The sequence below is a fragment of the Pithys albifrons genome, chromosome 1 (assembly GCF_047495875.1).
Source record: "Pithys albifrons albifrons isolate INPA30051 chromosome 1, PitAlb_v1, whole genome shotgun sequence".
Taxonomy (NCBI): domain Eukaryota; kingdom Metazoa; phylum Chordata; class Aves; order Passeriformes; family Thamnophilidae; genus Pithys; species Pithys albifrons.
The window spans coordinates 43443158-43467789 of NC_092458.1; the positions used below are offsets into that span (position 1 = coordinate 43443158).

Below are 24632 nucleotides of genomic sequence, written 5' to 3' on the forward strand. Positions count from 1 at the left end.
CCAGTTTATTTAATTCAGCACTATGAAACCTGAGCACATGATAGGTTTATCAGGGTAGAGGAGATCACCCTTGTCACCCTCGTCGGCCGCCTCCTGCTCGGGCACTGCACCAGCGCTCCCATGGCGTGGTGCTTCCCCCCAGGAAGGCCGCGCGTAGGCCCAGAACTCCACGGGTGTCCCCGGGCCACGTTCTGGGTTGCCATGCGGGGCCAGCAGCACCCCGGCAGCTCCGTGAGGGGCCGCGACTCCCGCCCGCCCTCCAGGGGAGCGCTGCAACAACGCGCAGCGTCTCCTCCGCCGGGCGGCGGCTTGGCCTCGCCGGCTCGCCGTAGCGGGGCTGGGGGGGCCGGGGCCGGCAGCCCGCCCGCGGGACTTCCGTGCTCGTGGGGCCGCGCCGGGCCGGGCTGAGCTGCCGCGATGGCGCAGCACGGCCCGAGCGTCACGCTGTCCCTCACACTGCCCATCACCTGCCACATCTGCCTGGGCAAGGTAACGGCGCCGCCGCTGCCCGTCCCGCGGCCCGGGCCGCATGCGGGGAGTGGGGGGGTCCGGCTGGCGGCGGCGGCCGCGCAGGGGCCCTGACGCCCTGACTCCCACCGGGATTGGCTCTTCTAAGGGTTCTTGGCTCCGCGCGGGGAAGAAAGTTGGGGTGTGGGGTCCCTTCTGTTGGGGATCCCGGACATTCCCGGTTGCGGCCAAGGTTTGTTGGCACTGCTGGGATGCTGGAGTCGCCCCCATAGGAGCGCCCCGGGACTGGTCGGGCGAGCAAGGGGCCCGAGGCTGCGGAGACGCGGCCCTGCAACTCCCGAGGAGAAGGGTTTGAGAACTGGGTTTTTATTTCCCTCACCAGTAGAATACTCGGTGTTTGAGCGTGGTGCTGTGTCGCGGAGGACAAGCGAAACAAAAGAGGGCATGTGGAACCAAAATACATGGATTTTCAGGAAAACTACAGCAGTCTGGAGAGAAAGGTTCTCGTTTCTTCTTTCTGGCCCTTTCTCAGTTCCTTTCCTTATCCCTTGGGAAGCAGAAGGCTCTTGCTAGTCTGTTCCTCTGTAAAAGCCCCAGAGCTAATTTCATAGCTGTCACTAATTGCTTCTCAAATTCCTTGCTCATTCCTTACTACTCTTTTTTTCTTTCTTGTGTTCTGGCTCCCTCAAACAAAATTAACCTCTTAAAGCACAACAGTGATTACAAGGGAAGAAATAGCCTTTTACGTTTATGTTCAAGGCATTTGCTGTCTGGCTTGTTTCTACCTCACCTGGCCTTTACTCTCAGCCTTTTCCGCTGGAGCGATAACAAAAAAGCAAGCACGTTTAAGCTATAAAGTAGGTGTAGCACTGTCAGTGCTCCTAACTCTGACAGTGTTAGTTTTAGCAATAATTATTACTCATTTCTTGACTTCCTGGCTGTTGTCTTGTTACCTCTCCTTTTATCTATTTCATGAAAATGGAGGAGAACACAAACGTACTGTGTCTGTAATGCAGACAGCAGAGCAAAACAAAGCGACAAAGTATTCGCTATTCGAATCCGATCCTAGTTACTTTTTAACAGATTGGTCAGGTATTCATTCAGGTCTTGCTATAATGCCACTGGGTTATTTCAAACCACTGTTTCATACTCCTGCTTCTTTTCTAGAATTGTTCAGGAATTCATGTTCCTGAGTTAGTACTGGAAGAGATTTCCAGTCTTGCCATCTTGCACTGATGATACATTGAGATTATATATAAGTGAATCTGTAGATAATACCTATAATAAAGGTATTTGAATGCTTTTGGGTTTAGATGTGTGAAGCTGTTTAAAATTTGCCAAAATTGGCAGATTTGACTGTCCTTTTTTTTTAATATGCATCTTTGCCTCTGGCTTGGAACTTCATTGGAAAACCTTGTCAGAAAAAGCTCTTCTCAGGAGTAAGGTTAGAGAAAGAAAGTTACTTAGTTTTAATTAAGGAAAAAGTCTTGTCAGTTTTGTCCTGTCCTATAGGGGGAAGCAGAGAGTATCATGGAGAGTTGACATAATCTGATGCTTCTGTGATTTGTAGCATAGGCTTCAAATCAAGTAGAAGGCCCACCCTACAATCAGAATGTACTTCTTGCTAGCCTTGAAAAATCTGTAAATGTCTGACTGTGAAATAGAAAATACCCATTCTGCGTAATGGTATAAAAAAGAGGTACTGCAGAGAAACTTATTCAATAATGTTGACTACCCATTGTTTTTAACAAAGCAAAAATCTTGATAAGGAAGGACAAGTTAGCCCCTTTTGTTAATGTGAAGAGTATCATAAAGAATATTGGCAAGATGTGTAAATAACCGTTTATAAAAAGAGTTAATTGCTTGGGTCGATTTCATCTTTGTCACCTGAATGTTCTTTTAACGCAGCCTGGGCTGTCTTCTAACATATCTTGATTTGTAATTAGTGAGCAGATCAGAAGCTGTCTGCATCAGACTGTTAGGTTTACTTGTCCCAGAATGTTTGAAGGTCTCTCCTGTAGGTTTTGGTGTTGACAGTTTGCTTAGGCTCGAGCACACAGTTCTATTGGTTGAAACTGCATGGGATGTCTGGGGATTCATCCACTGGTATCAGGGTGCCTGCTTTTCCATGCGCCTGCTCCAAAGGTCCAGAAGTACCTACAAAGTGAAGTAGATGTGTACAGAATTTGATTTTGATCTGTATAGGAATCGCATTGTGTGAAAGGGGGAAAATGAGGAAATTTCTCAAAATCACCTAGCTAATCAAGCCTTCTCAAATGAGCTGTAGTCTTTCTAGATGTTATGATCAATTAAAGAACAGTAACTGTGCTGTAATTCAAGTGAAATGCTTTTTAGTAATGAGTATGTCATGATCCCCACCCCCTGGGCTTGTCACAGTGGGTGGCTCAGGGACTCAGGGAAGGGCAGCAGCACCCCAAGCCATTGTGTGACATTTCACACAGTCGCTTCTGCTGTTGTCACATGGGTTGCTTTGTGTGGATCCTGAGCCAACAAAAGTACAAAACCCCAGCCCTGACACGAAACTTTTAAAGGTGTGTAAATCAGAAGCACTGTACCCTGGAGAGTAATAAATGTGACTTACTATTTTGCTAGAGATATTGAGGAATCATTCGCTTGCAAGAAGTGTGCTTCTGTGTCAGGTTTGGGGTAGCTGAGGGTCTCTTGCTCCCGAGGGGGAAGACCTGCACTCCTGTTTGGGTTATTTTGTGTTATTCTGCTCTATATCTTATTATCACTATCCATATAACTATTCTCAGGCTACTCCTGATAAGAAAGAAATATGACTAGAGGAAAAGTTCTGGCTTTTTGATTCTTTTCTGCTGGTGGTGAGAAAACTTTTTCTGGTAAAGAAAAGCAGTAAATAACAAGATTTTTTAAAAAAATAATGAAAATCATAATATCTAATTTTTCCCAAAGTATTGGTGTGCTAATGCTTGCAATAATCACAAAAAAACCTCCTTAGAGCTGAAAATCTAGTGTCTCTCTGTTCAGACCTTCAGTAACTTGAGTGTCTGTTTATGTATAGACAATTCCTTTGACTCCCAGGACTGTCATACTGGAGATCCTGAAAATATTGTGAATCATGTAAGAGGCATAGGTAGTGAACTGGAGAATAAGCTGACAGATCTGGGCCTTAATTCATATCCAAATGCATTTCAGTGGTAAAATGCTTCTTTTTTAGCTTGTGCAATACTCATCATTTGGGTACAGTTACTAAGGACACATCTCATCTGTTTGCTGTCCTTTCCAGGTGCTTGCTTCTTCCTGCCAATTTTTCATTTTTCCTTTTTAGTTTGACTGCTTTACGAATAGAATGAAAGAGGAATATCTTTAAAGAGGAATATCTTGGGAGATGATGAGGACTCCATTTAATGTTGAAAGGATTCTCTTGAACTTGCAGTACAGTAGAATCTAAAATAGTATGTACTGATACTTCTGTGTCTTAAAATATATTTCTTGGGCAAAGAGAGGGTGGAAGAAAAACCAAATAATTATTTTTAGGACCCCTAGCACAGATACTCGTGTTAACTTGTAAGCGTTTTGAGAGTGTGTGTTACAATAAGCTGTAACAGCAGCTGCAGTAAGGCATAAAGGCTTTTTCTTCTGCATCATATTTGGTCCCTCTATGCACACTTACTTTCAAACAGGGTTTATAGTTAAATGACAAGAGAGAACAATGCATTGTCATTAATGTTTTCTAAAAGTTTGTTTACCCTGCTGTTTTGGAAGGGGGGGGAAGCTTCTTGAAGGAATCTGTATATGATTGGAATATTTAATCCTTCAGTTAGCTGCCCCATTGTTGGGTAATGACTTATTTAGTAGCAATGCATATCTAGCAGGAGTCTTGAATTAGTGATTGCTAGTTCAGGTTTCAGCTCTGTAGTTTTGGCCCTGATCCTTTTTTAAGCTGATTTCCATGAAGCTGATTATGTGCAGGCTGAAGTTAATTTGTAACACTATACATTTCAATGACACCTCTTTCAAGGCAAAGTGTTGGTTGGTGCCAGGAGAAATCCCTTCTACTTTTGAAAATCAGTTAGTGTGTGTCCTTTGGTCTCCTTCTGCCTTGGGAGGGGAATGCATTTCTCTGGAGGGGTTGGCTGTAGTTCTTGGAGGTTGTGGGGTGAATGAAGGGTGCTGTTCTCACACTGTGTATTAATGAGTTGTTGTAATCAAGAGCCTTAGTTTTGAAGAAATAACTTTGTTGCCTTCAGTAATAGGGAAGTCGGTGTTGTGAGTCAGGAGGTCACTCTGAGGTAGTCCTGCAGAGCAAGTGTCAGTTTCCTGCAGGACCAGACTTACACTGAGAGATGGAGTTGTATATTTTCATATTCTGTTACCTGAAATAGTTTTAAAGTATTCATAGCATCTTTCTGTTTTTTTCTCCCCCCTCTCCCCCGCCCTGCTTAATATTAAAAGGTTCGTCACCCAGTTATCTGTGTGAACAACCATGTCTTCTGTTCCATTTGTATTGAAGTGTGGTTGAGGAACAATAATCAGTGCCCAGCTTGCAGGATTCCCATCACACCTGAAAATCCCTGCAAGGAAATCATAGGTAAGGACAACTTCAGGCTTTGAAGTAACTTTCTGGTATTTACTGCTGGAGAAGATTACATTGAGTCCAAAGATGTCTGGATACCTTTCCTCTGTGTATTTTTACCAGCATTTAAAGAATTAACTTCAAGTCTTTCCAGAAACATACATAAAGCTACAAGGTTAGAATTCCAAAGACAATGTGTATGTTAATGGCTAGATTATTCAAAGGCAGCAAGTACCCCATGCCTCCAATGATTGTTCTTTAAATCTTGGTTGGACTGTTCCTTTAAATGAAAAAATATGCATTCTTGCTTGAGGTACTCCACCTATGTATTGCAACCTAAGAGAACAGAACAACCTTTAGCTGAGAAATAGTGTACTGCAATCCAGAGTCTTGAATGAGTATGTGATAATTTTCACTTTGGGTGTGTTTGTTTTGTTTTGTTCTTCACTTCCTCCCTTTTGCTTTATTTTTAAGAAAATTGCTGTCTGCTCAGAAATGTGACAAAGCTACAGGACTGAATGAGGATCTGAACTTCAGAACTAGGAAATACTGCAGTCTTTGTTTGACATAAAATGCCAGTTCTGCTATTTTGTTCTGAGAGAAAAATATATCTAAACAATCTCGCTTTAAAAACTTATGCTATCTTGTACTAGTTAAATATAGGCTTGATACCCCTTCCCCATCCCTTCAGTTCTGTTTTAGTTAGTATGTTCTTAAATAAGATAGGATTCTGTTAAGGAAAATAAAAAGTTAAAAAAATTAAAAGATGTCTTCTGCTGTGAGTCAGGATTTTGACTTCTCAACACCACAAGTAGATACTCAAGTTGAATCTGTTCTGAAAGTGAAAGAACTTTAAGTCTCCCATGGTATCTGATTGGTCCAATATTGGCTTCATTTGTAGTTGATAATATGGAAAGTGCTGTGAGGTGAAGAAGAGACAATACCAGTGTTTCTTTTATCCTGTGTTGCTTTAGGAGGAACAAGTGAAAGTGATCCTATATTTAGTCCAACAGTCAGAAAACACCTACGTAAAACAAGGCTTGAATTGCTCCACAAAGAATATGAGGTAAGGGGGATGGAGGGGTGGGGGTTGTTGTGACTTTCCAGATAAATTGTGACTGTTCCATTACTGCATACAAATGGTCTTTTTGCTTTGAGCCCTGCTATTTTTGAGTAAAGGTTTATACTGTATCTACGTGAAACTCAGCTACATTAAACCTTTTGACTTGGATTACAAGAGAGCATTTGCTGGTGCTTGAAGTGATCCCACTGCAGTAATGGTAATATTCTTTCTAAGCTACAGGTAGTCAAGTACAGGCAATTCTTTAGCTTTGTGGGAATTCTACCCCCAGGGTGTAGGGAGTTTTTTGTTTTGTCTTCAATACAAATCCAAACATTTTCTGAAGTAATTCCCTCTTGCTCAGGAAGATTAAGTTCCTTCTTAAAGACTATTGCCCACTGTAACCTTCTGGCATAGGTTAATTTTCAGCATTACTGTTGTATTGTTTTCTGAAAGTGAGTGAATGCATCAAGGTGGAGCTTGAATGCTCCACTCTCCTGCTGGAAACATACTCTCAAGGGAAGAAGATGAAAAGCTGTTAATAAGGAATATGTTTAGTTTTTCTCAGTAGTTGTTCCCTTAGTAGCAGCAGTATGAAGACATCACATATTTTTGAAAGTAACATGTCTTGGGGAGGAGAATGAGGAAAGGGAAGTGGACTCTGTGTATATCCTTAACACAGGGGAAGTAAGAGCTGTCTGTTATGATAAACTTGCCTCTAGCTCAGGTTCTTTCATCCTGCATGAGAGAAGGAGTCAGGAAATAGAGGTTTCCTTCCTTTCTGTTGAATCAACTCCAAATTCACACAGCTAGGCATAGGTTAACACAAATCTCTTTTTAAAAACCCCTAAATTTAAAAGGGCTGTTTCCATGCTGGGGGCAGAGGCAGACTTTATTATTTGTGAAAATATGCATTTTGAGAGTCTTTCTTAAGATGTTGCTACTTTGGTGTAGCCAAAGCACCCTTTTTCAGGCAGAGCTCTGTCCATTTTGAATCTTGAGACTCTGAGCATCTGAACATGTGATGTTTACGAATGATATGAGAAAAACACTTGAAAAACAGCAAATGAGTCAGCAGAGGACAGCCTTAAGAACACTCCTGATACAGGAAATCCTCCCACAGAGTGCCCTAATAATAGATTCATGTTGCTGAATGCTTTGAAGCTTTTGGTCTGCCCGCCCGTTTGTTCAGGGTCCTTTGTGTAGTCAAGGGATTCCCTTCACTAAAATCTTCACTATGCTTGAGTGTGCAGGTTGATTAAAATCCTGCCTAAAGCACAATATATAAGCATATTTAGATATATGTGTAAGTGAAGGCATGCATCTGGGCTTGCCAGAACCCATGTTTCTAAAGTGCTGTGAGAACTTGCCAGTATTATTAAATAATCTCATGAATTATTTTAATTCCTGTGAATTTTTGACACCTTTAGGATGAAATAGAATCGCTGCAAAGAGAAGTAGAAGATCTGAGAGGTAAAAATCTCAGTTTACAGACACAACTGAAATCTCTTCTGGATCCTACAGCATCAACTCTGTCTTGCCAAAATGAGGAAATTAGCCAGTCAGCAAATGAAGCAAGTACCAGTGGCCCAGAAACACCAGAGGACTGGAGCAAAAAGCTGAAAGCTGCCAATGATATGTATGAAAAACTGATGGATAATGTGGAAAAGCTAAAGGAGGTAATAAATGCAATAAACACATTTTTTCAGCTTTCTTGTACTGTAACTGTTTTGTGTTAGTTAAATGGGAATGAGAGCCAGCGTGACCTCTGGGTGCTTCATAGATCCAGAAGAAAAAGGAAAAAAATTGAATTCCAGTGACTGTTGGTGTATCATAGTATTTCCACATAGCCCTTGCAAGTGTCTGATGTTATTGCTTGTTCTAGTGAGTCCTGTATGTGACTCTTCTTCAACTCCTCCGTCACTCTATGACTGGGGTAATTGGATTATAGTAGCACTTGTCAACAGTATTGATGACCAGATTTTTCAGGCTTGCAATAATCTATATAATATATCTATTTTACAACATTCAGTGGGCAAACACAGTACAGTTGGCTGAGGCAGATTTTGCACTATTGCCCTCCCTGCTAACCGATATTTTTGGTGCAATTTGCTGAGACAGAGTAACTTGACCCTTTGACCGAAAATAGGCAAGCTTCAGCATTTTATGACCAGAAGATCCTTTACTGGAAACTTGCAGCCTTTTTATACATCTTGATGTAATACAAAAGAAAATCTGATACTGCAGAAGCAGGGATGCAGGAGACAGACGTGTGAAAAGTATGTCTAAATAAAAATATCTTGGAAAATATATGTGCAGGCATAAGAAGGATCATCTCAAACACTGAAGAAGAGTGAAATTTCAAAATTAATTTGAAATCAAGGTGGAAAGAACTGGATTGTAATTATTCAAAATGCTGGTTTGTTTTTTTTCTATTAGCAATCCTGACTTGCCTCCTGCAAAACTGAAGCATGATGCATTTAGGACTCTTTTATCGTAAAGGTTTTAAACATTAATAGTGTTCACACTTCTTCTGTGCTAGAGTCTTAGAGGTACACATTATACTGTTACGCCATTCTGTTGTTAATGGGACACTTCTAGAACCCCAGGAGCTTCAAAATTACTAGTAGATGGCAAAAGGGGATTCACAGCAAGAAGTTTTTATCTGCCTAAATTTTTGTATTTTTTTCATAAGATTTTCATACTGCCTCTTTTTTTTTGTGATGACTTAAGTTTTTTAACTTTTTCCCTAGGTAAGGAAAAAGAAAAATATAGCAGGAACTGAGGGAAGGGTTTGTTTGGGGTTTTTTTCAGTGTAACTTCAGCCTTAGCCCAAAAAAAAATTTAAGTTTATGGAATCTCTGAATTTGGTTAGGGGCTAGAAACAACTAGAGGTTTAGATGAGTTTTAAGGACACAGGTCTTAAACTGTTGTCCTAGAATCATTTTGGTTGGAAAAGACCCTTAAAGTCATTGAGTCCAACGCTCTCTTCCCATCTTTTCCCTGTTCAACTGCTGCTCAATTCCATAAGCTCTTCTTTTAGACCTTGTCTCACTTGTAAGCATGCACTGAACAGTCAAGTCAGAACAGCAAGAATTCTTTCCCGCACACACGATCTGGAACTGGAAGCCTTCTTATCCATGAAAGTACTTACCTGACCCAGGAGTTTCAACCATACATCACTTCCTAGTGAGAGAAGATCCCTGAGCAAATATGGTTGTCATCACTTTCTTTTTCAAAACCAGACTGAGTCAGGAAATAGCAACCACCTTTATCACTTAATATCCTAGAACAGGCAAATTTAGGAATGCCCAATGTAGGCATTATTGCTTTGAGTGGAGTCATAAACAAGTGTAGGAGTGGTGAAACAAACCTAAATCAGAAACACTAGACCAAGTACACTCATTAAAAATGCATGAGCTCATTAATCTAGACGTCATGGTGCAAGTGGGGATCCCTCGCAGATTATTGGCTTGAAGGGTAGAACACTCTTTGGAGGAAGGACACCAGCGAGGTTCAGTTCTGTCTTGCCATATGCCAGGTGGATGCCCTGCCTACCAATGTGAGGCAAGTCATCAAATTTTTTACTTCATTATGTGACCAGGGGAGCTGTGTCTCTGGAAAGAAAGGTCTTGGCCATGTTGTCAAATAGTTTGATGTTTCTTTGGAACTGAGGTTTCCTGAATTCTTACTCATTGCTTTCAGAATAGTTTCTCGTGGTTTTATTTTTTGAATATCAAGTAGTTGACACCCAGTCACCTAAGCCCTGGGCTCACCCTTCCCTTGTCTTCTTTACCAAAACTCTCTAGTTATTATTTCTGCCCTTAGGAATATTGGGTGTTGAGGAGGGAGGGTGTTAGGTTGTTTTTTTCCTGCTCCATTCTCTCTACCTCTCACCTGGAAAGATTGCTAGGAATATTTGTCTAGGCATTTAAAGTTTGCTGCCTCAATTCTTGCACGGTTTGATGCTTCTGAAAAAGTATATTCACTCCTGAGCCCAGTTGCATAGCTCCGTCTTCAGATCTAACTCTAGATTGTACTTTTATTATGCAGTGGAAGCATTATCCAATTGAGGCTATGAATTACGAGTCCTGAACTGGTGGTGTGGTTTTTAGCACACAGAGACTGAGCAGCCTATGAAGTGCAAAGAGTATATTCTGCTTGTTAGGATAGTGGCATTCATTGTTCTGAAACAGGATGGCAGGAAAACTTCTCTTTATATGAAGTGTCTTGTTCACAAGAGTGTCTGCTGAACTGAAAAGAAGGAATTGACCTCAATTCAAGGAGTAAGAAGGGTTGTGAATCAGAAATCTTAATCACAACATCCTGGAAGAAAGTGAAGAAAGACTGCAAATAGCTTGTCATAATGGATTTACATCCACAGGATAACTATGCTTTAAAAACAAGCCAAAACCCCACAAAGTAATCTTGCTCTAATTTGGAATGGGGGAAGCTGTTCAACATTAGTTTTGCTGATACCTGCACATTGTAATGTTAATGTACCTAACGTATTTAGTCATGTGGAAAAAAAAACATGGAATTGCCATTAGTACATCTCCTTAATGACTTTCTGTGCTAACTAACATTGCTGTGTTTATTTCCCTAGATAGGACACTTGCAATGTATTTTGGGAATATAAATAAAAAATGTCTGTTCACTATTCAGTTTTGCAAACCATTTCCCATGGTGATTTTTAAGTGGTGTCCCTGTCTGAAGGCTGTTTCCTGCCTTCACATTTCTCGTTCTGTCTCTTTAAAAAGGAGAAACAGCTTGTCCTATAAATATTAGAAGTAATTTCTGTTTTACTGTAAACTTATTTTTTTCCTTTTCTTTTCCTTAGGCAAATAAGAAACTGAGCATGGAAAACAATAACCTTTTAAGAGAGAATTTGCGACTGAAAGCTGAAGTTGATAGTAGATCACCCCAAAAGTATGTGAATATTTTAAAAGCTACCATATTTTATTTATAGACTCTTTAACTGTTGTAGGACTTTAACCTAAAATTGGGGTGATATACATGGTCTTGTATATGTGTCTCCAGGTAGACTTTGGAATTTTTATTGCCATAGACTTGGGTGAAAAATGTGGCAAGTGGGTGAGAAGTGCAACTTAGAGAATAGCAGTAAGTCTACAGTGACGGAATATGCCTTGACTACAGCTGCAATTCCTTGTGTCACCAGGCCAATATTGAAGGACTGGATTCATTAGTTGAAGTCTACAGTTAACTTGTTATTATGAAATTTCTAAATCTGGTATATGGTCAAAGTAAAAGGTCTCTTACTAAGTATGATGTTCTTTTTGCTTGTGTTTGCATTTGTTTTGTTCTTCCTTTGCTGCCTTCAAGGTTTGTTTTGTGGAGTTTGGCTCCCTACTCAAGGAAAGTTCCTGATAGCTTTGAGTCTGGGCAACATATCGAGGTTCTGCAGCAGGAGAACATTGTTCCCAGAACTGACAGCTGTGTTTAATACTCTGTCTTAAGCAGTTAAAACAGTGATGGCAATGCCCTCAAAAAGCAGAAACTTTGTCATACTGCTTAGAGCTGTGTTCTAAGGTACCCCTCCTCAGGAGTAGTTTGTGAAGCAATGTATTGAAATTTTAAAGTTGTGTTCCTTTCTTGCATTAGTTTTCTACCTTTTTTTTTCTCATTGGTTTAGAAATTAAAAAACTAATAACAATATTGGCCAAAGGTTTATACAGCACTTTTGAGGAAGGGAGTTGGGAGGCACCTGCATAATGTAAGAAGAGAGCTTTCTGTATTTTGTTCTAGTTCACAACTCAACTGCTGGAAGATAAAATTCATTCTTACAGAAGAGCTTACTTGCCAGGCTGCTTGTTATTCCAGACAACAGGAGAGAAGATGCGTGGTCCTTGGGCTGTGACTACCTAAAAGAACATTCTGCCCTGAAGTCCCCTAATAAGATAGAACCCTGTTTAAAGTCTTGGCTATGACTTTTATGGCATGGAATATCTTTTCCCATAAGATTCAAGAGTGAGTTGGCAAGGATGGCAAACTCAAAAAGTAAATAGATGTAACTAAATATATCCTAGAAAAGAAGAGCTAGAGGAGACCAGATAATTTTTACTTTATTCATATCAGGTAGACTCCCCAGTGGAGAGAATTTCCCTTTCTTCTAGTTTGTGCATACTTTACCATGGTCAAAAAAAATTAGATATTGGAGAGGCAAGTGTGTGAAGAATTAGTCTTTGTTACAAGCCAGTTGTTTTTTTTCAACTTTTCCAATATTGCCTAAAACAATAGCCTGTCCCTTTCTTCTTTAGAAGCACAGATATAGCCAAACATTATTAGAAATTGGACAGTTTCAAGGTCCGTCTTGCAACCCAGATGCCGGCTAGATTGGCCTGTCTGTGTCTCTGCTATTATTTTGTTTAGTCTCCAGAACAAGTAGCACATCCTGCCTGCCTATTGTCTTTGACCCATGCTAACTCTAGAACTGTGCATAGCATTTAGGACATGAATAAATCAGTCTTAAACTGGGCTAGGAACAGTTCAGACACTTCAGGAGTTTGTATGTCTGTACCCTGATTCTGCTGTATTAAGTTTTGACTTTACTTTGGGCCCAGTGCTGTGCTACAGGAATTTAAGTATATGCAATGAAAAACTTGTCCTGGAAGAAACTGTTCAGCACCTTAAGTTTAGCAATTTCGATTCACCCTGCCTGTACACATTCATTCCTAGTTATGTCTTATAGACTGAATTTGTTCAGTTCTTCTAGATAAGTGTAACTTAAGAGGAAAAGTAAACTTCTGTTTATTTGGTTTTACTGCACTGAGGGATCTCCAGTGTTTTATGAGCTTAGAATTGGGTACTAAATTACAAGTCTCAATAGCACTAACTAAAACAGAAAAACTGTCTTCTGTCTTCTGCAACATCTTATATTGATACCTTGCAATACCTTTTTTCTTGCTTCCCTTTACCTGCCACTTCTAGCACAAATGGCCAGTACCAGTTCTGCCAAATAGCTACTTAGAAAGTTACCTTCCTACCTCATTTTGCATTTGTACTGCTAATGGCTCCTATCAAAGTGTGGTAATTAACCCATTTATTGGCTTTCTTCAAGTTGGTGGTGTGTCAAACTCCATTCTTTCAAATTCTAGACACATCCTTCCAGTGGAGGAAAGTCTCTCCCATCTTAGTGTTGTTAGTAGAATTTTTAAATTAACTTTCATCCTCCTGTCATTAGTCTGGTCAATATCCAGACCAGATCTAACAAGAAGACTTGTTTTTAATGTTCTTTCAGCTCTGATAGCAAACTTGGATAATATCTAACAGGACTTTCAGCTAGGCTTCACACACTGAACAGGGCTTGCAATAAAAGGCTTTTTACCTTGCTTATGAAATCAGAATTAAAGGCAGAATTAATCATCAGAGCCCAGCAGTGTCAATGGAATTAAAAGTTTCTGTACAGGTACACTTATTTGCCAGTACAGTTGTTCCAGTGTGCTTTATTCGGAAGTTGTCAGAAGGTAATTTTTGGAAAAGCTTCTGGATGGGTCTCTAGTGCAATGTAAAATTGCAACTGAATTGGATCTTTGTAAGTTACTGTCACCACCATTGTTTCATTTGTCATTAGCTTCAGTCACAGATATGGATTCATGCTTAAGCAACTGACTAAATTAACTAAATACAACTTATATCAAATTATTTTTGAAAGTTTTTGTCAGTATTCAGTCCCCATATCCCAAGTGTATTCATTTTGTGCAAAATGACACTGAAGTGGAATAGCACAGCCCAGATTATTTTAGTGGACTTTGCTTTACAGCAGAGGAAACACTAATGGCAGGTGAATGATCCCTTTGTAACACAGACTCTACCTCTTACATCACAGGAAAAATATAATTAGCCTTCTTCAGTGGTCAATAAAAAACTTTCCTTTTATCATAGTCTTGAGTTGGTTTTTCTTTGTTCATATCCATTAAAACCTGCTGAAAAATGTCATGTATGTCAATAAAATTGATATTTCAGCCATCTCAGGGATTTTTACACAATTTTTAAACAGATGATGTTGATTGATTAGCTTTTTATTTTTTTACCTCAAAACATTTTTGAGAGTAGACCTTCACCAGAATACCGTAACATCGTGTAGCTGGGACACAGGTCTGAAAGGCAAATAGAGGTAAGTTTCTTGCTCTGATTCTTACCAAAGACCTGCACTAGTCTCCCATTTCTTAGGCAAATCAGACTGATTGGTGGTTGTTGTTTGCTCACTGTTTACCCTTTCTTCTGATGAATTTTCAGTGACTTCCATTTTCCTGATACAGAACAAGAAAACTAAAACTTTAGTTTTGCAGGATGATAAAACCCTATTACTGCCACCTCTACTTAAAATAGAAGACTGTTAGGTCTATTGGCAAGGCACAGTGGATCTAAAAGCATTTTTGGCAAAAGGATATTTGCTTTTTACCTGAAGGAAAATAACTAGCAAGTCCATCTACTCCAGGGTATAGTGTATTTTATGAATGGTTAGATTCAAATTAGCTTGAACCAGACTTCTAGGCTTCCTAGGAGTCTTTTTTCCTAAATATTTAATTCCTTGTGCCTGTTAAAATCCCAGTCTGAAAAACTATCTCTAACGTGCATAAAATTGTTGCATTATTTCTTTTCTCTGCTTTTGTGAGTTGTTTTATTGTTGTAGTTTGAGGAGAGAGGAGTGCTTCTCCTTCTCCAGTTTTACTCTTCATCTTGTCTAGATTTGTGACTTCAGGTACTTGCACATTGAAATCTAAGGCTGTTGCCTTTTTAGGTCATTCTTTACAACATTCAATTTTTATCTAACTCAAATATTTCTGCTCATGCCAGACTATTTAATTCAGTCTGCATTTCACAGAACCTACAAACAGCCATCTGGTAACCTGTGTCCAGGATGCAGAGGGTTGGAACATTGCTATCTTCCTTGACAGAAAACTAGACTCTGTTCTGACCCCTCTGCAAGTTTGCTGTTTCAGTTGAGTAATTGTTTTCACAGACCAGCTGCAGTGTGGCCTTAAAAGTAAGTATGAGAAAGTACTATATAGTAGCCTTCAAACCAACTCAGAGTTCTTTAGTCATAGCATTAAATCTTGAGGGAGCTCCCACTCCAGGCTTGAAGATCTAAACCTTAAGCAGACAGGTAAGGACATTCAGATCACACTCTTGATTTTGTGAGTTTTCCAGTAGGGTTTTGTGGGGTTTTTTAATTGTGAAGTAATTCTTTCTAGATTTTGCTGTTTGATGACCCTGGTTATAATCTGCCTTTCTTATGTGGAAGACCAGTGCTGCTTCACTGAAAGATATTAAAATGCTTGGAGAGACTTTTCGTATTTGTCTAAATTCACCCAATTCCCTAAGTGAAAGGGAAGAATGTACCTGACTTGTCTATTCTGCTCTACAGTCATCCAACAACATTTTTTTTACTTACTAGGAAAAGCCCACATCTGACAGTAACTGTTGTTTCCTTCTTATACATGCCTGTGCAAATATTCACATACTTTTAAGGCAACTGTGTAAAAACTGAGATATTGTCTGATCTGCAGAAACATAGGTGTTGTAGAGGGGGATTGCAGAACTCATTCTTTTACAGCTGCTTCTGGTACATCTTACCACAGAAGGGCTGTAGAAGTTAGTAAGGCTTTTAACTGGTTTGTTCTTGGATTTCCTGCCTCTTTCTTCCCACCTAACTGCAGAACCCAAGGGAAAATGTGTATCTAAATTACGGGACTGGGTTTGGCTGTACACTCAGGCATTGCCCATATCTAAGACTGACAAGCCCTGACTGTACATTGTCGTTTTCTACTTTTCACTCTTTGGTAAGTAGCATGGATCATGCTCATGCATCCTGAGCTGCAGGGGGGTCTCCAGCCTGGGCATTCAGGTGATTAGATCTGGGGAGTCAGTTTCCATAGCATTTTTGCAACCCCAGTCTTCAGTAAGGGGTTAGACAGGAAATGTTTGTTGCAGCTGCTTACTATCCACTAAGAGAAATGTTTGTATGAGGTTGTGTGGTTTTAAACTGAGTTGATAGGACTTAAGGGCTCATCCAGACAGACCTGCTTCTGGTGGTCACTGATGTGTGAAAATAAAACCCTAAAGCTGTAGCTGCAGAACTGATAGACGAGAAGAAACAACTGAAGAATGGACTCCTTCAGAAGTTGTCATGGTTTAACCCCAGGCAGCAACTAAGGCCCACACAGCCACTCTCTCACTCTCCTCCCAGGGTAGAGGAGTGGTGAAGTAAAAGTGAGAAAATGCATGGGTTGAGATAAAGACAGTTAAATAAGGAAACAAAAGCCTTGCACAAGCAAACCAAAACAAGGAATTCGTCAGCTGTTTCCAAGAAAGCAGGACTTCATCACTTCTGACAGTGGCTTTGGAAAACAAATGCCATCACACCTTTCCTGCTTCTTCCCCTGGCTTTATATTCAGAGTATAATGCCTTATGGTGTGGCATATCCCTTTGGTCCGTTGGGGTCAGCTGTCCCAGCTGTGTCCCCTCTCAACTTCTTGTGCACCCCCAGCATCCTTGCTGGTGGATTGAGAGACAGGAAAGGCTTTGACTATGTTGTAAGAACTGCACAAGAGTGAAATCCAAAATCATTTTTCAATGATATGACTGAAGAACAAGACACTAACGCTCAAAAGTCTTTGTCCATGTGTGAGGGTATGGCTTTCCTTCAGTATATGTATGCTTTTTACCACGTGTAGACCAAATACCTTATCTTCTACTGAAGAATGTATCAACTTGTTACCAAGTATGAAATAGTTCAAATACTTCAGGAAATGTACCTAGATTGTCAGGTGAAGCTTAAATTTATTTTCCTGTAACTGTACTGCATTCTGTTGTTACTGTCATCAGACCGTAATTCTTTGTCTATAGCACAGCTCACTATACTGTAGAAAGCTCTTACGGGTGGTGTGGTTTGTGGAGATGAGGAGGATTCTGGCTTTTTTACCCAGAATTTGAATGTCTTTTAAACTCTGCTGGTCTCTTCGGTCAGTCACTAAAACACCTATGCCATTTTCTGGTATAGGGTAATTGACTTAAATATGTGCATTGTACTATGGCTGTCTTAAGAATTCATGTCCTTGAAAATCTGGTAAATAATTGCATGCAACTCTCAAAGCAGGAACAGAAGGCAATTACTGTTCATGATCCTAACTGAAGAAGTAACTTTGTAGGCAGCTTGTCATATGTTCCATTTCTGAAAACCAAAATTCCCAAACACATCCCTCTGCAACAATTAACATATTAGTGATGCTATTTGCCTTTGAACAACATACTGTATTTTTTTAACCTGAGGACACTTGTTATAAAAGTTACACTTGAGAATACAGTGCTTCTTCCTCATAAGCAAATCTCAAGTTGTCACTAATGCTATTTGCATTAAATAAACATATTACACCATTCTTCCATTAAAAAGGAATTACCAGGTATGCATATAAATGTAAACATGCTTTAATTTTTATGTCAGAGTGTCTGTTACAGCAGACTCCAGAAAATCTCGCCTTTTTTTTACAGAAGCATTTTTCCTGTTCTCTCACTTGGCTATTCAGCTAAATTGTATTTTTGCATCATCTTTCTATCTTTTCTTAAGTAGTGTAGGTTGTGCTCCTGTAAGACTATAAGAATAGGTCTGTTAGAGAAAGGCAAAATAAATACTTTTGTATCATCTTAGGAAGTGGGAAGGGTCTTGCTTGAGCCCTGCTACAGTGACTCCTTTCGTATCTTAAACCAAAACCTATGTTCATTTAACTGAAGGAAAAAGTAAACCAAAATGCGTTGTATATAAGGATGGTTATTTCATGTAACCACCTTCACCTGACAATATAATGGAAACATTCTTGAGCTCTGATTCTGCTTTTATCTAGTTTCATAGGGGAGAGAGAAAGTCATCTGTGCCTTTTCTCCCATTCCTCTCTCGTGTGCCGCTAGAAATGGAGAAACCGCTATAATTAGTTGAGAAAACTTGTTATCCAGAGAGTAAGCAAATGACAAACAGTCTGTTTTCTTTTTTATGAATACAAAGATAATTGAGTAGAGCTGCTGTGGAGTTGGGGGGTCCTATCTTTGAATTCCAATCCAGACAGATTCTTTTAGGGGAAAAAAAATTCTTATTAAATATAACTTCTACCTTGGCATTTTTTGTCAATAAGGCAGTGAGTGTCCATACCAAAACTGTGTGAAACTTAGGCTGATCTGATTTAAAAAGTGATCTAGTAGCAGTGCTGTAACAGAACTGACTTAACTGTTGTGTGAATCTTATTCACCACTGAACTATCTACAGCAACGTCTTCGGAGTTCTTTAAATATGCCGGAGCAATTGAACAGTGAAATAATATCAGTAAATCTGGTCACTCATGCCCAGTTTGTTTGGGGCTTGTGATACCCCTTATTCATTTCCCCAACTGCCCACCTAATTGTATTGTAGTTGTCAGCATACAGCAGCTTCTTTCTGCTTTGGGCTCGTGAATTGAAGAAACAGAATATAGTTCAATTGTTTGCTGGGAATGTATACATGGATCCATGGATATTTTGCCAGCATAGTTGCAGGCCACAGGTATACCACCTTCAGATTTCACTGGTCTAAGGGTTGCATTGGGAGCATTTTGAGAAGAGATGAGGGAGTGGAACGGGGAAAACGGAATGTAAATTCACTGTGATTCTGAGGGAAGGAGAGACAAAGAAAAAAGGTAGAAATTCCAGGCAGTGTTTGTGCTGGAAGAGTGAATATATACACTTACACTGTAACACGGAGCTTAAAGATGGAAAGTGGAGATTTAGTGTAAGCCCACAAACAGAATTGTCATTTCTTTGTGATATAAAATCTTATTTGTCACAGTTGTAGGGTGGCTGCAGGTCCTTCCCTACTTTTTAATAATACCAAGAACTTTAATTTTTTTTCTTTCTGTAAATTGAAAGCCTTGGATGGAGCAGGGAATTCCCTGGTGCTCACCTGTCAGTGACAGGTTAGAATTAGTCAGGGCATATAGCTGAAACCTTCACCTGCCCTCTGGGGAAGGTCAGTGTTAAAAGCTGGTGGAGGATGGGGGAAAGGCAAGTCCGTAGCTTGGCAGTTGAAAATGTGCTCAGGCTGGAAGCCCCACGAGCACACAACTTTCACAAACCACAGGTGAAAGTGGCAGGTTTTTGTATTGGAGTCAAGATAGAAATTAGATTGTTCCAGTTGTAAAGCTCAAAAACAAACAAAAAAAACCCCTACGAAGTAACTCTGAAGTAAGTAGATATACCATCCACAGAATGGGTGAGGAAAAGCTGTATGTCTAACAGAAACGTAATTGAAATGGTCTGTATAAGTATTTAAACCATCTCAAAGGACTATTGCAGTTTCTGCATTTCATATTGGCATTTTGTATATGACAAGGTGACATTGTGAAAGAAATGTGTTGTGAAACACTGCTGTACTGTAGGAAAATGATTGAATGTAAATATTTCAAGATGTGGACCACTGTTCAAATGTTATCATAAATCTTTGCCATTGTTTTAGGGGATAATTCTTCATGCATATTTGAGTTGAACTGATAGAAGCAGCCCCTGGAAGGGTAATCTGCTTGTTATTGCCTTGCTACCACTAATATTTTAATTTTGTCTTCTTATGTATCACTTCTCTCTCTGTGTTATTTGCGATGATTTTAGTATTTTTTTCATAACTAGCAGGGAAAAGTTCTGACTTCTTTTTTTCAAATTAGCACAGTGTTTAATAGCTTTGTTCTATCTTGAAATGAGCTTGCAAAGCATCATGTGAATGTCTTATTCCAGATTAATATTGTCTTTGTTTTTTACTTATTGCAGGTTTGGTAGGTTTACAATAGCTGCACTTCAATCTAAAGTGGAACAAAGTGAACGTGAAATGAACCGTCTGAAAAAAGCACTGGAAAGAAATGATAAATACGTAGAAGAAATGGAATGTCAGCTTTTACAGCTGAAAAATGCAAGCAAAGGAAGCCAGACAGTGAGTGCTGTTAGTGTGGGAGCACTTTCCACAGATGCTGAAGGAGGGGAAAGCAGTGAAGATGCAACTTGTTTGAAAACCCAGGCTGAGGAGAAAAAAGCTTTGATTACCAGTCACAGTCCTGACAGTATTGAACAACTGACAAGTGGTGGAACTTGTTTAAGCTCTTCTAGTCAAGATAGTTTGAATAGCTCAAATGCCCAGTGTGCCCCAAAGAAAGAATTATTTCCAGGATGTCACAGTGTTCTCCTGGATGAAAACAGTACAAATATGGATGCCTGCTTAGAAGAGCAGTGGAATAAAACTGAGGAATGTACCCCATATAAGGATGAAGAACTTTATGATCTTCCACCACCGTGCACTCCTTTTCTGTCTCTCAGTCGCCTTCAGTTGAACACTCCTGATGGAAAAGAAAATGCAAGGAAACCATCAACATTCCTGAGAAAACTGAAATTTGAAGAGTTTCATGGCACTTCAGGTGGTTGCAGCAAAGATTCTCCTGAACACAGCACAAGCATCTGTAATAGTGAAAAGAAGCTAAACTGTTTTACTGGAGGAAAATCAGGGTTTTGGGGCACCTGCCCAACAAATTTTGCTGAGAACTTAGATTTTGATGAATCAGAGCAAAATTCAGTAGCTGGTCAGTCAGATGAGGCAACAGCAAAATCTAGTGATAAAATGAGTTCTTGCTTACCTAAAAGGCTACATAGTCTCTGCTCTTCTGAAATGAATCGGACAAGAACCTCCAGTGAGGCATCTATGGATGCTGCTTACCTCGATAAAATTTCTGAGTTGGACTCAATGATGTCTGAGTCAGACAACAGCAAGAGTCCATGCTATAACTTCAAGTCCTCTGATCTTGATAATTCTTCAAAGACAACAGAGTGCTCTAAGCTTCTGAATGGAACTGAGAAGAAATTGGAAGAGATGAATGAAGAACAAACTATGAATTGTCCAGAGACAAGCGATCTAGCAGCCGATAGAACTAGCTGGAAATCTGCTATGTATTCCAACCTCTCCCCATCTGACCTAGATATGAATGACCACTTTCCATTGTTTACAGGCCAAAATGTAGTGGCTAGTGGTACCAAACCTCCAAACTCTTTATTTCAAAGGGACTTTTCCCCAGGTGTACTGTTCAGTAACTCACAAAGGTTGTTTGAGGAACAAAAGTTTGGTTCCTGTTTTTTAAAGATGTCGTCTGATCTGCACAGTCAGCTTAGTCCTCCTTGGGTGTCTTCCTTCAAAACTGAAAGAAAAAATAAAAATGTCAGTCAGTCAACCAAGAGGAAAATTCAAAGCAGCCTTTCCAGTGCTAGTCCATCAAAAACCACCAAAAACTGACTCTGCTTGAAAATCAAATGTGATTTAAAGTTGTAAACCTGCAAATGTTTAATATTTACAGGTGAACTTAATTTTTAATTGCTTCCATGCAATCTGATCCTGTCATTTTCAGCTGTGTGAAAACTGAACATTCCCTTGCCCATTTCAAGCTCTTTCTGAGGGAAGAACCATTCCATATTCTTTTCTTTGCCTGGACATTATATTTACTTGGGGGTTTGGGTGTTTTGAATGTTCTTTTGTTTTCAGATTACATGCTCTTCCGGTTATGAGCAGAGCTAATGGCTCCCTTGAACAGGACAGTTCTAAGTGGTCTTATCAAATCAATCATTTATGTGAGAATCAGTTTTAAAGGTTACATTTCCCATTCCTAAAGATTACATCTTTTGCGTGTAAGGCAGCTACTGGCTATATATCCTATGGATTCATGAAGTTGCTATTAAACGTCAGTTTTGCCATAAAACTTCCCTCCCAGAGGAAATGTTGCTGCTCATACTTTTCGTATCACTGTACTGTACTGAAACCCACTGAAAGTGGGTGTAAGGTAGCAGCCTCTTTCTTTTCAGGGTTACAGCACTTCAGTTAGAAAATATCTCTTTAGCACTGCATTCATGGCTTGTCTTTTTTTGAAGTTAAGCACAATTTTTAATTTAGTTCCCAAAAACCATTGTTATTCTAAATGTGTTTAGTATGCCTGTATAGCCCTTAAAAATGGGTTTGTATGCTAATTACTTGTTTACCTAATGTGCACTGAACATCTTACATTAATACTGTACCATTTCACATTAATACTGCATGCTTTTCTATGTGAATTGAATAAAACATGTTATAAGCACTGTAATCCTTGATGTTGCCTCAAATATTGAATTAGCAAAAAAAAAGGGGAACCTTTTTTTTTCCTAATTTGGAAAATAGGTGTCTTAAATAAAGCGTAAATGTGAGCTTGTTCAAAAAAACATCTCCCTTCCTCCTCCTTGTTAGACATACTACCATTCTAGTGTCAGCATCGATACAGTTGATGGAAATGGCTTTCGGCCTCTCTGGAGGTGACTCTTCCATAAAGTATTGCATAGGTCAACATAATGTGATGGCCTGCTACAGGAGGAGACCTAATTAAGCAGCAGAGCAAAATTGGTTTCTTTGCATTATTGTGGTTTTTTAAGGGCATATTTAATTACAAGATGCAAGTTTTTTCTCTCTATATAGGCTTCTGATGGCATTTCTTAGAAATAGACACCCTCGCTTGATCAATACCTATGATATGAAAAATCCATATGCTGCCTTTTGTCCCTTTGGAAAGAGCAATAGCCACTTGGAAAATTTTAGTAGACTGGCTGATCTTTTTTAGAGTTAAGTCCTGTAAGATGTTTGAACAAGAACTACATTTCATGTTGTAATGTGGGCATGCATTTTTTGTTCATTCTAAACTGGTACTTTTCTTTTTTGAGCTTTACCAAAATATCATTATTTGAGCCATACGTGCAAGGACTGTTTTCAGGCAGAATGGCATTTTGCTTTCATATACTGCTTTCAGTATACTACCTGAACTTTAATCGTCACAGAAAAAATCTAGTTGTTCAATATATTTTTCAGAAATGAGGGAGTTCTCAAAACCATCTGGACATGAGCTGTTACTTGATTTGACTAGTTCTACTAATAAAAAATGCTGCCACAAACACTTTCTTAAAACATCTTTCTGTTGCAGAACAGTCATAAATATGCAGTAAATAAGTGCTATAGGTTGTGGGTTTGTTTCTTTGTGTCATTGGGGGAGTGCATTTATGAGCTTCATTTTATACTCTCTTTTTTCATTTTTTCACTTTCAGTTAAGGAAACTTGAATACAACTGGTGTCATGTGTGATATTAAACTAGAATAAAGGAAAACATTGGAGATTTTTTTCATGCTACTCTATAGTACTTTTGGCAGGAACACCACGTACAGGCTTGCTCTTCAATACGGATACTTTGACTGTACATGTCACGCAACCTGAATGGATAGAAGAGTCAAGCTGAAAATCAAGGTCATAAATTTCTTACTTTCTAGCGGGGAAAGTGAGTGGGGGCATCAGGCTGAGTACTGGCTTTTCACTTGCAATGGTTGTGGGAGCACATATATTGTTGCAGCAACCTCACAGCTCTGGGATGGTAACTTTGCAAGAAAGTTGTCATCATTGTCCATAATTACTTGATTTCCAAGCTCTCTCATACCCTCAGATCTCAGCCACAGGTGTCATGAGTAGATTATGATTGCATCCAGTGCTGTAAGTAAAAGCATTTTATGTGTCACAAGTTGTAAAGCTGAAACCGTTCTGAATTCTTGTCTTACTTGGTTAATGTAGTTTGCATTCCTTTTGGCTTAAAATTTGGTAGTGTGATTAATGCAATCAACTCAAAAATTTCAGCTATATGTAATGCCTAGGGCTTGTTCACTTAAAAATTTGTCAGCTATACATGGGATTTCAGTTCTCCAGGTTATGTTCTGTTGATACCATGCTTGCGTAATCTCTTCCTGCACTTAATAAAATGGCCTAAACTAGAGTTCATTGCTGGTAATTTTTGATCACTGTTACCAGTTATGTAGTAATGTAGTACTGGAATACACAAGATCTAAAACTTAACTATTAGAATTTTTATTAAGACAATAGGCATTTTCCAAGTGATGTACAAAAGAGATCTATGATGTCTAATGATATTTAATAGCTCACAAAATTTTTTACATCATCTAATAATACACTGCTGTACCAAATACAAGGCAATTTGCAGATTTTAGCACAGGAGAATGCTCTCTGGGACAACAGGTAACACAGAAAAGTGAGATTGTTTGTTGCCAGTGAAATCTGCTGGGTTATATGTAAGAGCAAGAATGCCAAGGTCGAGTTTTTACTTTGTTATTGGCAGTTTTACCTACATGAAGTCTGGCAAGTGGCCTGCTTCCTCAGCTGAGGGGCTGCAGAATGGCTCTGCCTACCAGCACCAGATACTGACATAGTCTATGTTTGGTTTTAAGTGTGCTTTATTGTCTCTTTTAAAAGTATCTTTAAAATTGGGACAAGGGGGGCACAATGTATAGCTTGCATATGGATTCCAAAGTGTGGTAACTTCAGTCTTCCATCCTTCAACCTGCTTTGTTTCAGTTTCGCTCACCCAATAATGCCATTTAAAGGCAGTTTGAACTGGCAGTCTAATTCGGATCCTAATCCTTGCACAGCATCAAAGTCATGTCTCTGACTCCCAGCC

General features: G+C 39.5%; 1 protein-coding gene across 3 annotated transcripts; it reads left to right on the top strand.

Annotated features, from left to right (window-relative positions):
- The first annotated feature begins 345 nt into the window (after nt 1-345).
- OBI1 (ORC ubiquitin ligase 1) lies at nt 346-23897 on the top strand. Of its 3 annotated transcripts, none has more exons than XM_071549632.1 (7): nt 346-489; nt 854-968; nt 4967-5044; nt 6004-6095; nt 7520-7768; nt 10930-11018; nt 19894-23897. In XM_071549632.1, the coding sequence occupies exons 1-7, from the start codon at nt 418-420 to the stop codon at nt 21395-21397; spliced, it is 2199 nt and encodes a 732-aa protein (XP_071405733.1). In that variant the 5' UTR covers nt 346-417; the 3' UTR covers nt 21398-23897. The 3 variants fall into 3 exon arrangements, with proteins under 3 accessions (XP_071405733.1, XP_071405734.1, XP_071405741.1); XM_071549640.1 differs by having other exon boundaries at nt 400-489; nt 851-968; nt 4909-5044; XM_071549633.1 differs by lacking the exon at nt 854-968 and having other exon boundaries at nt 4909-5044.
- The last annotated feature ends 735 nt before the right edge of the window (nt 23898-24632 follow it).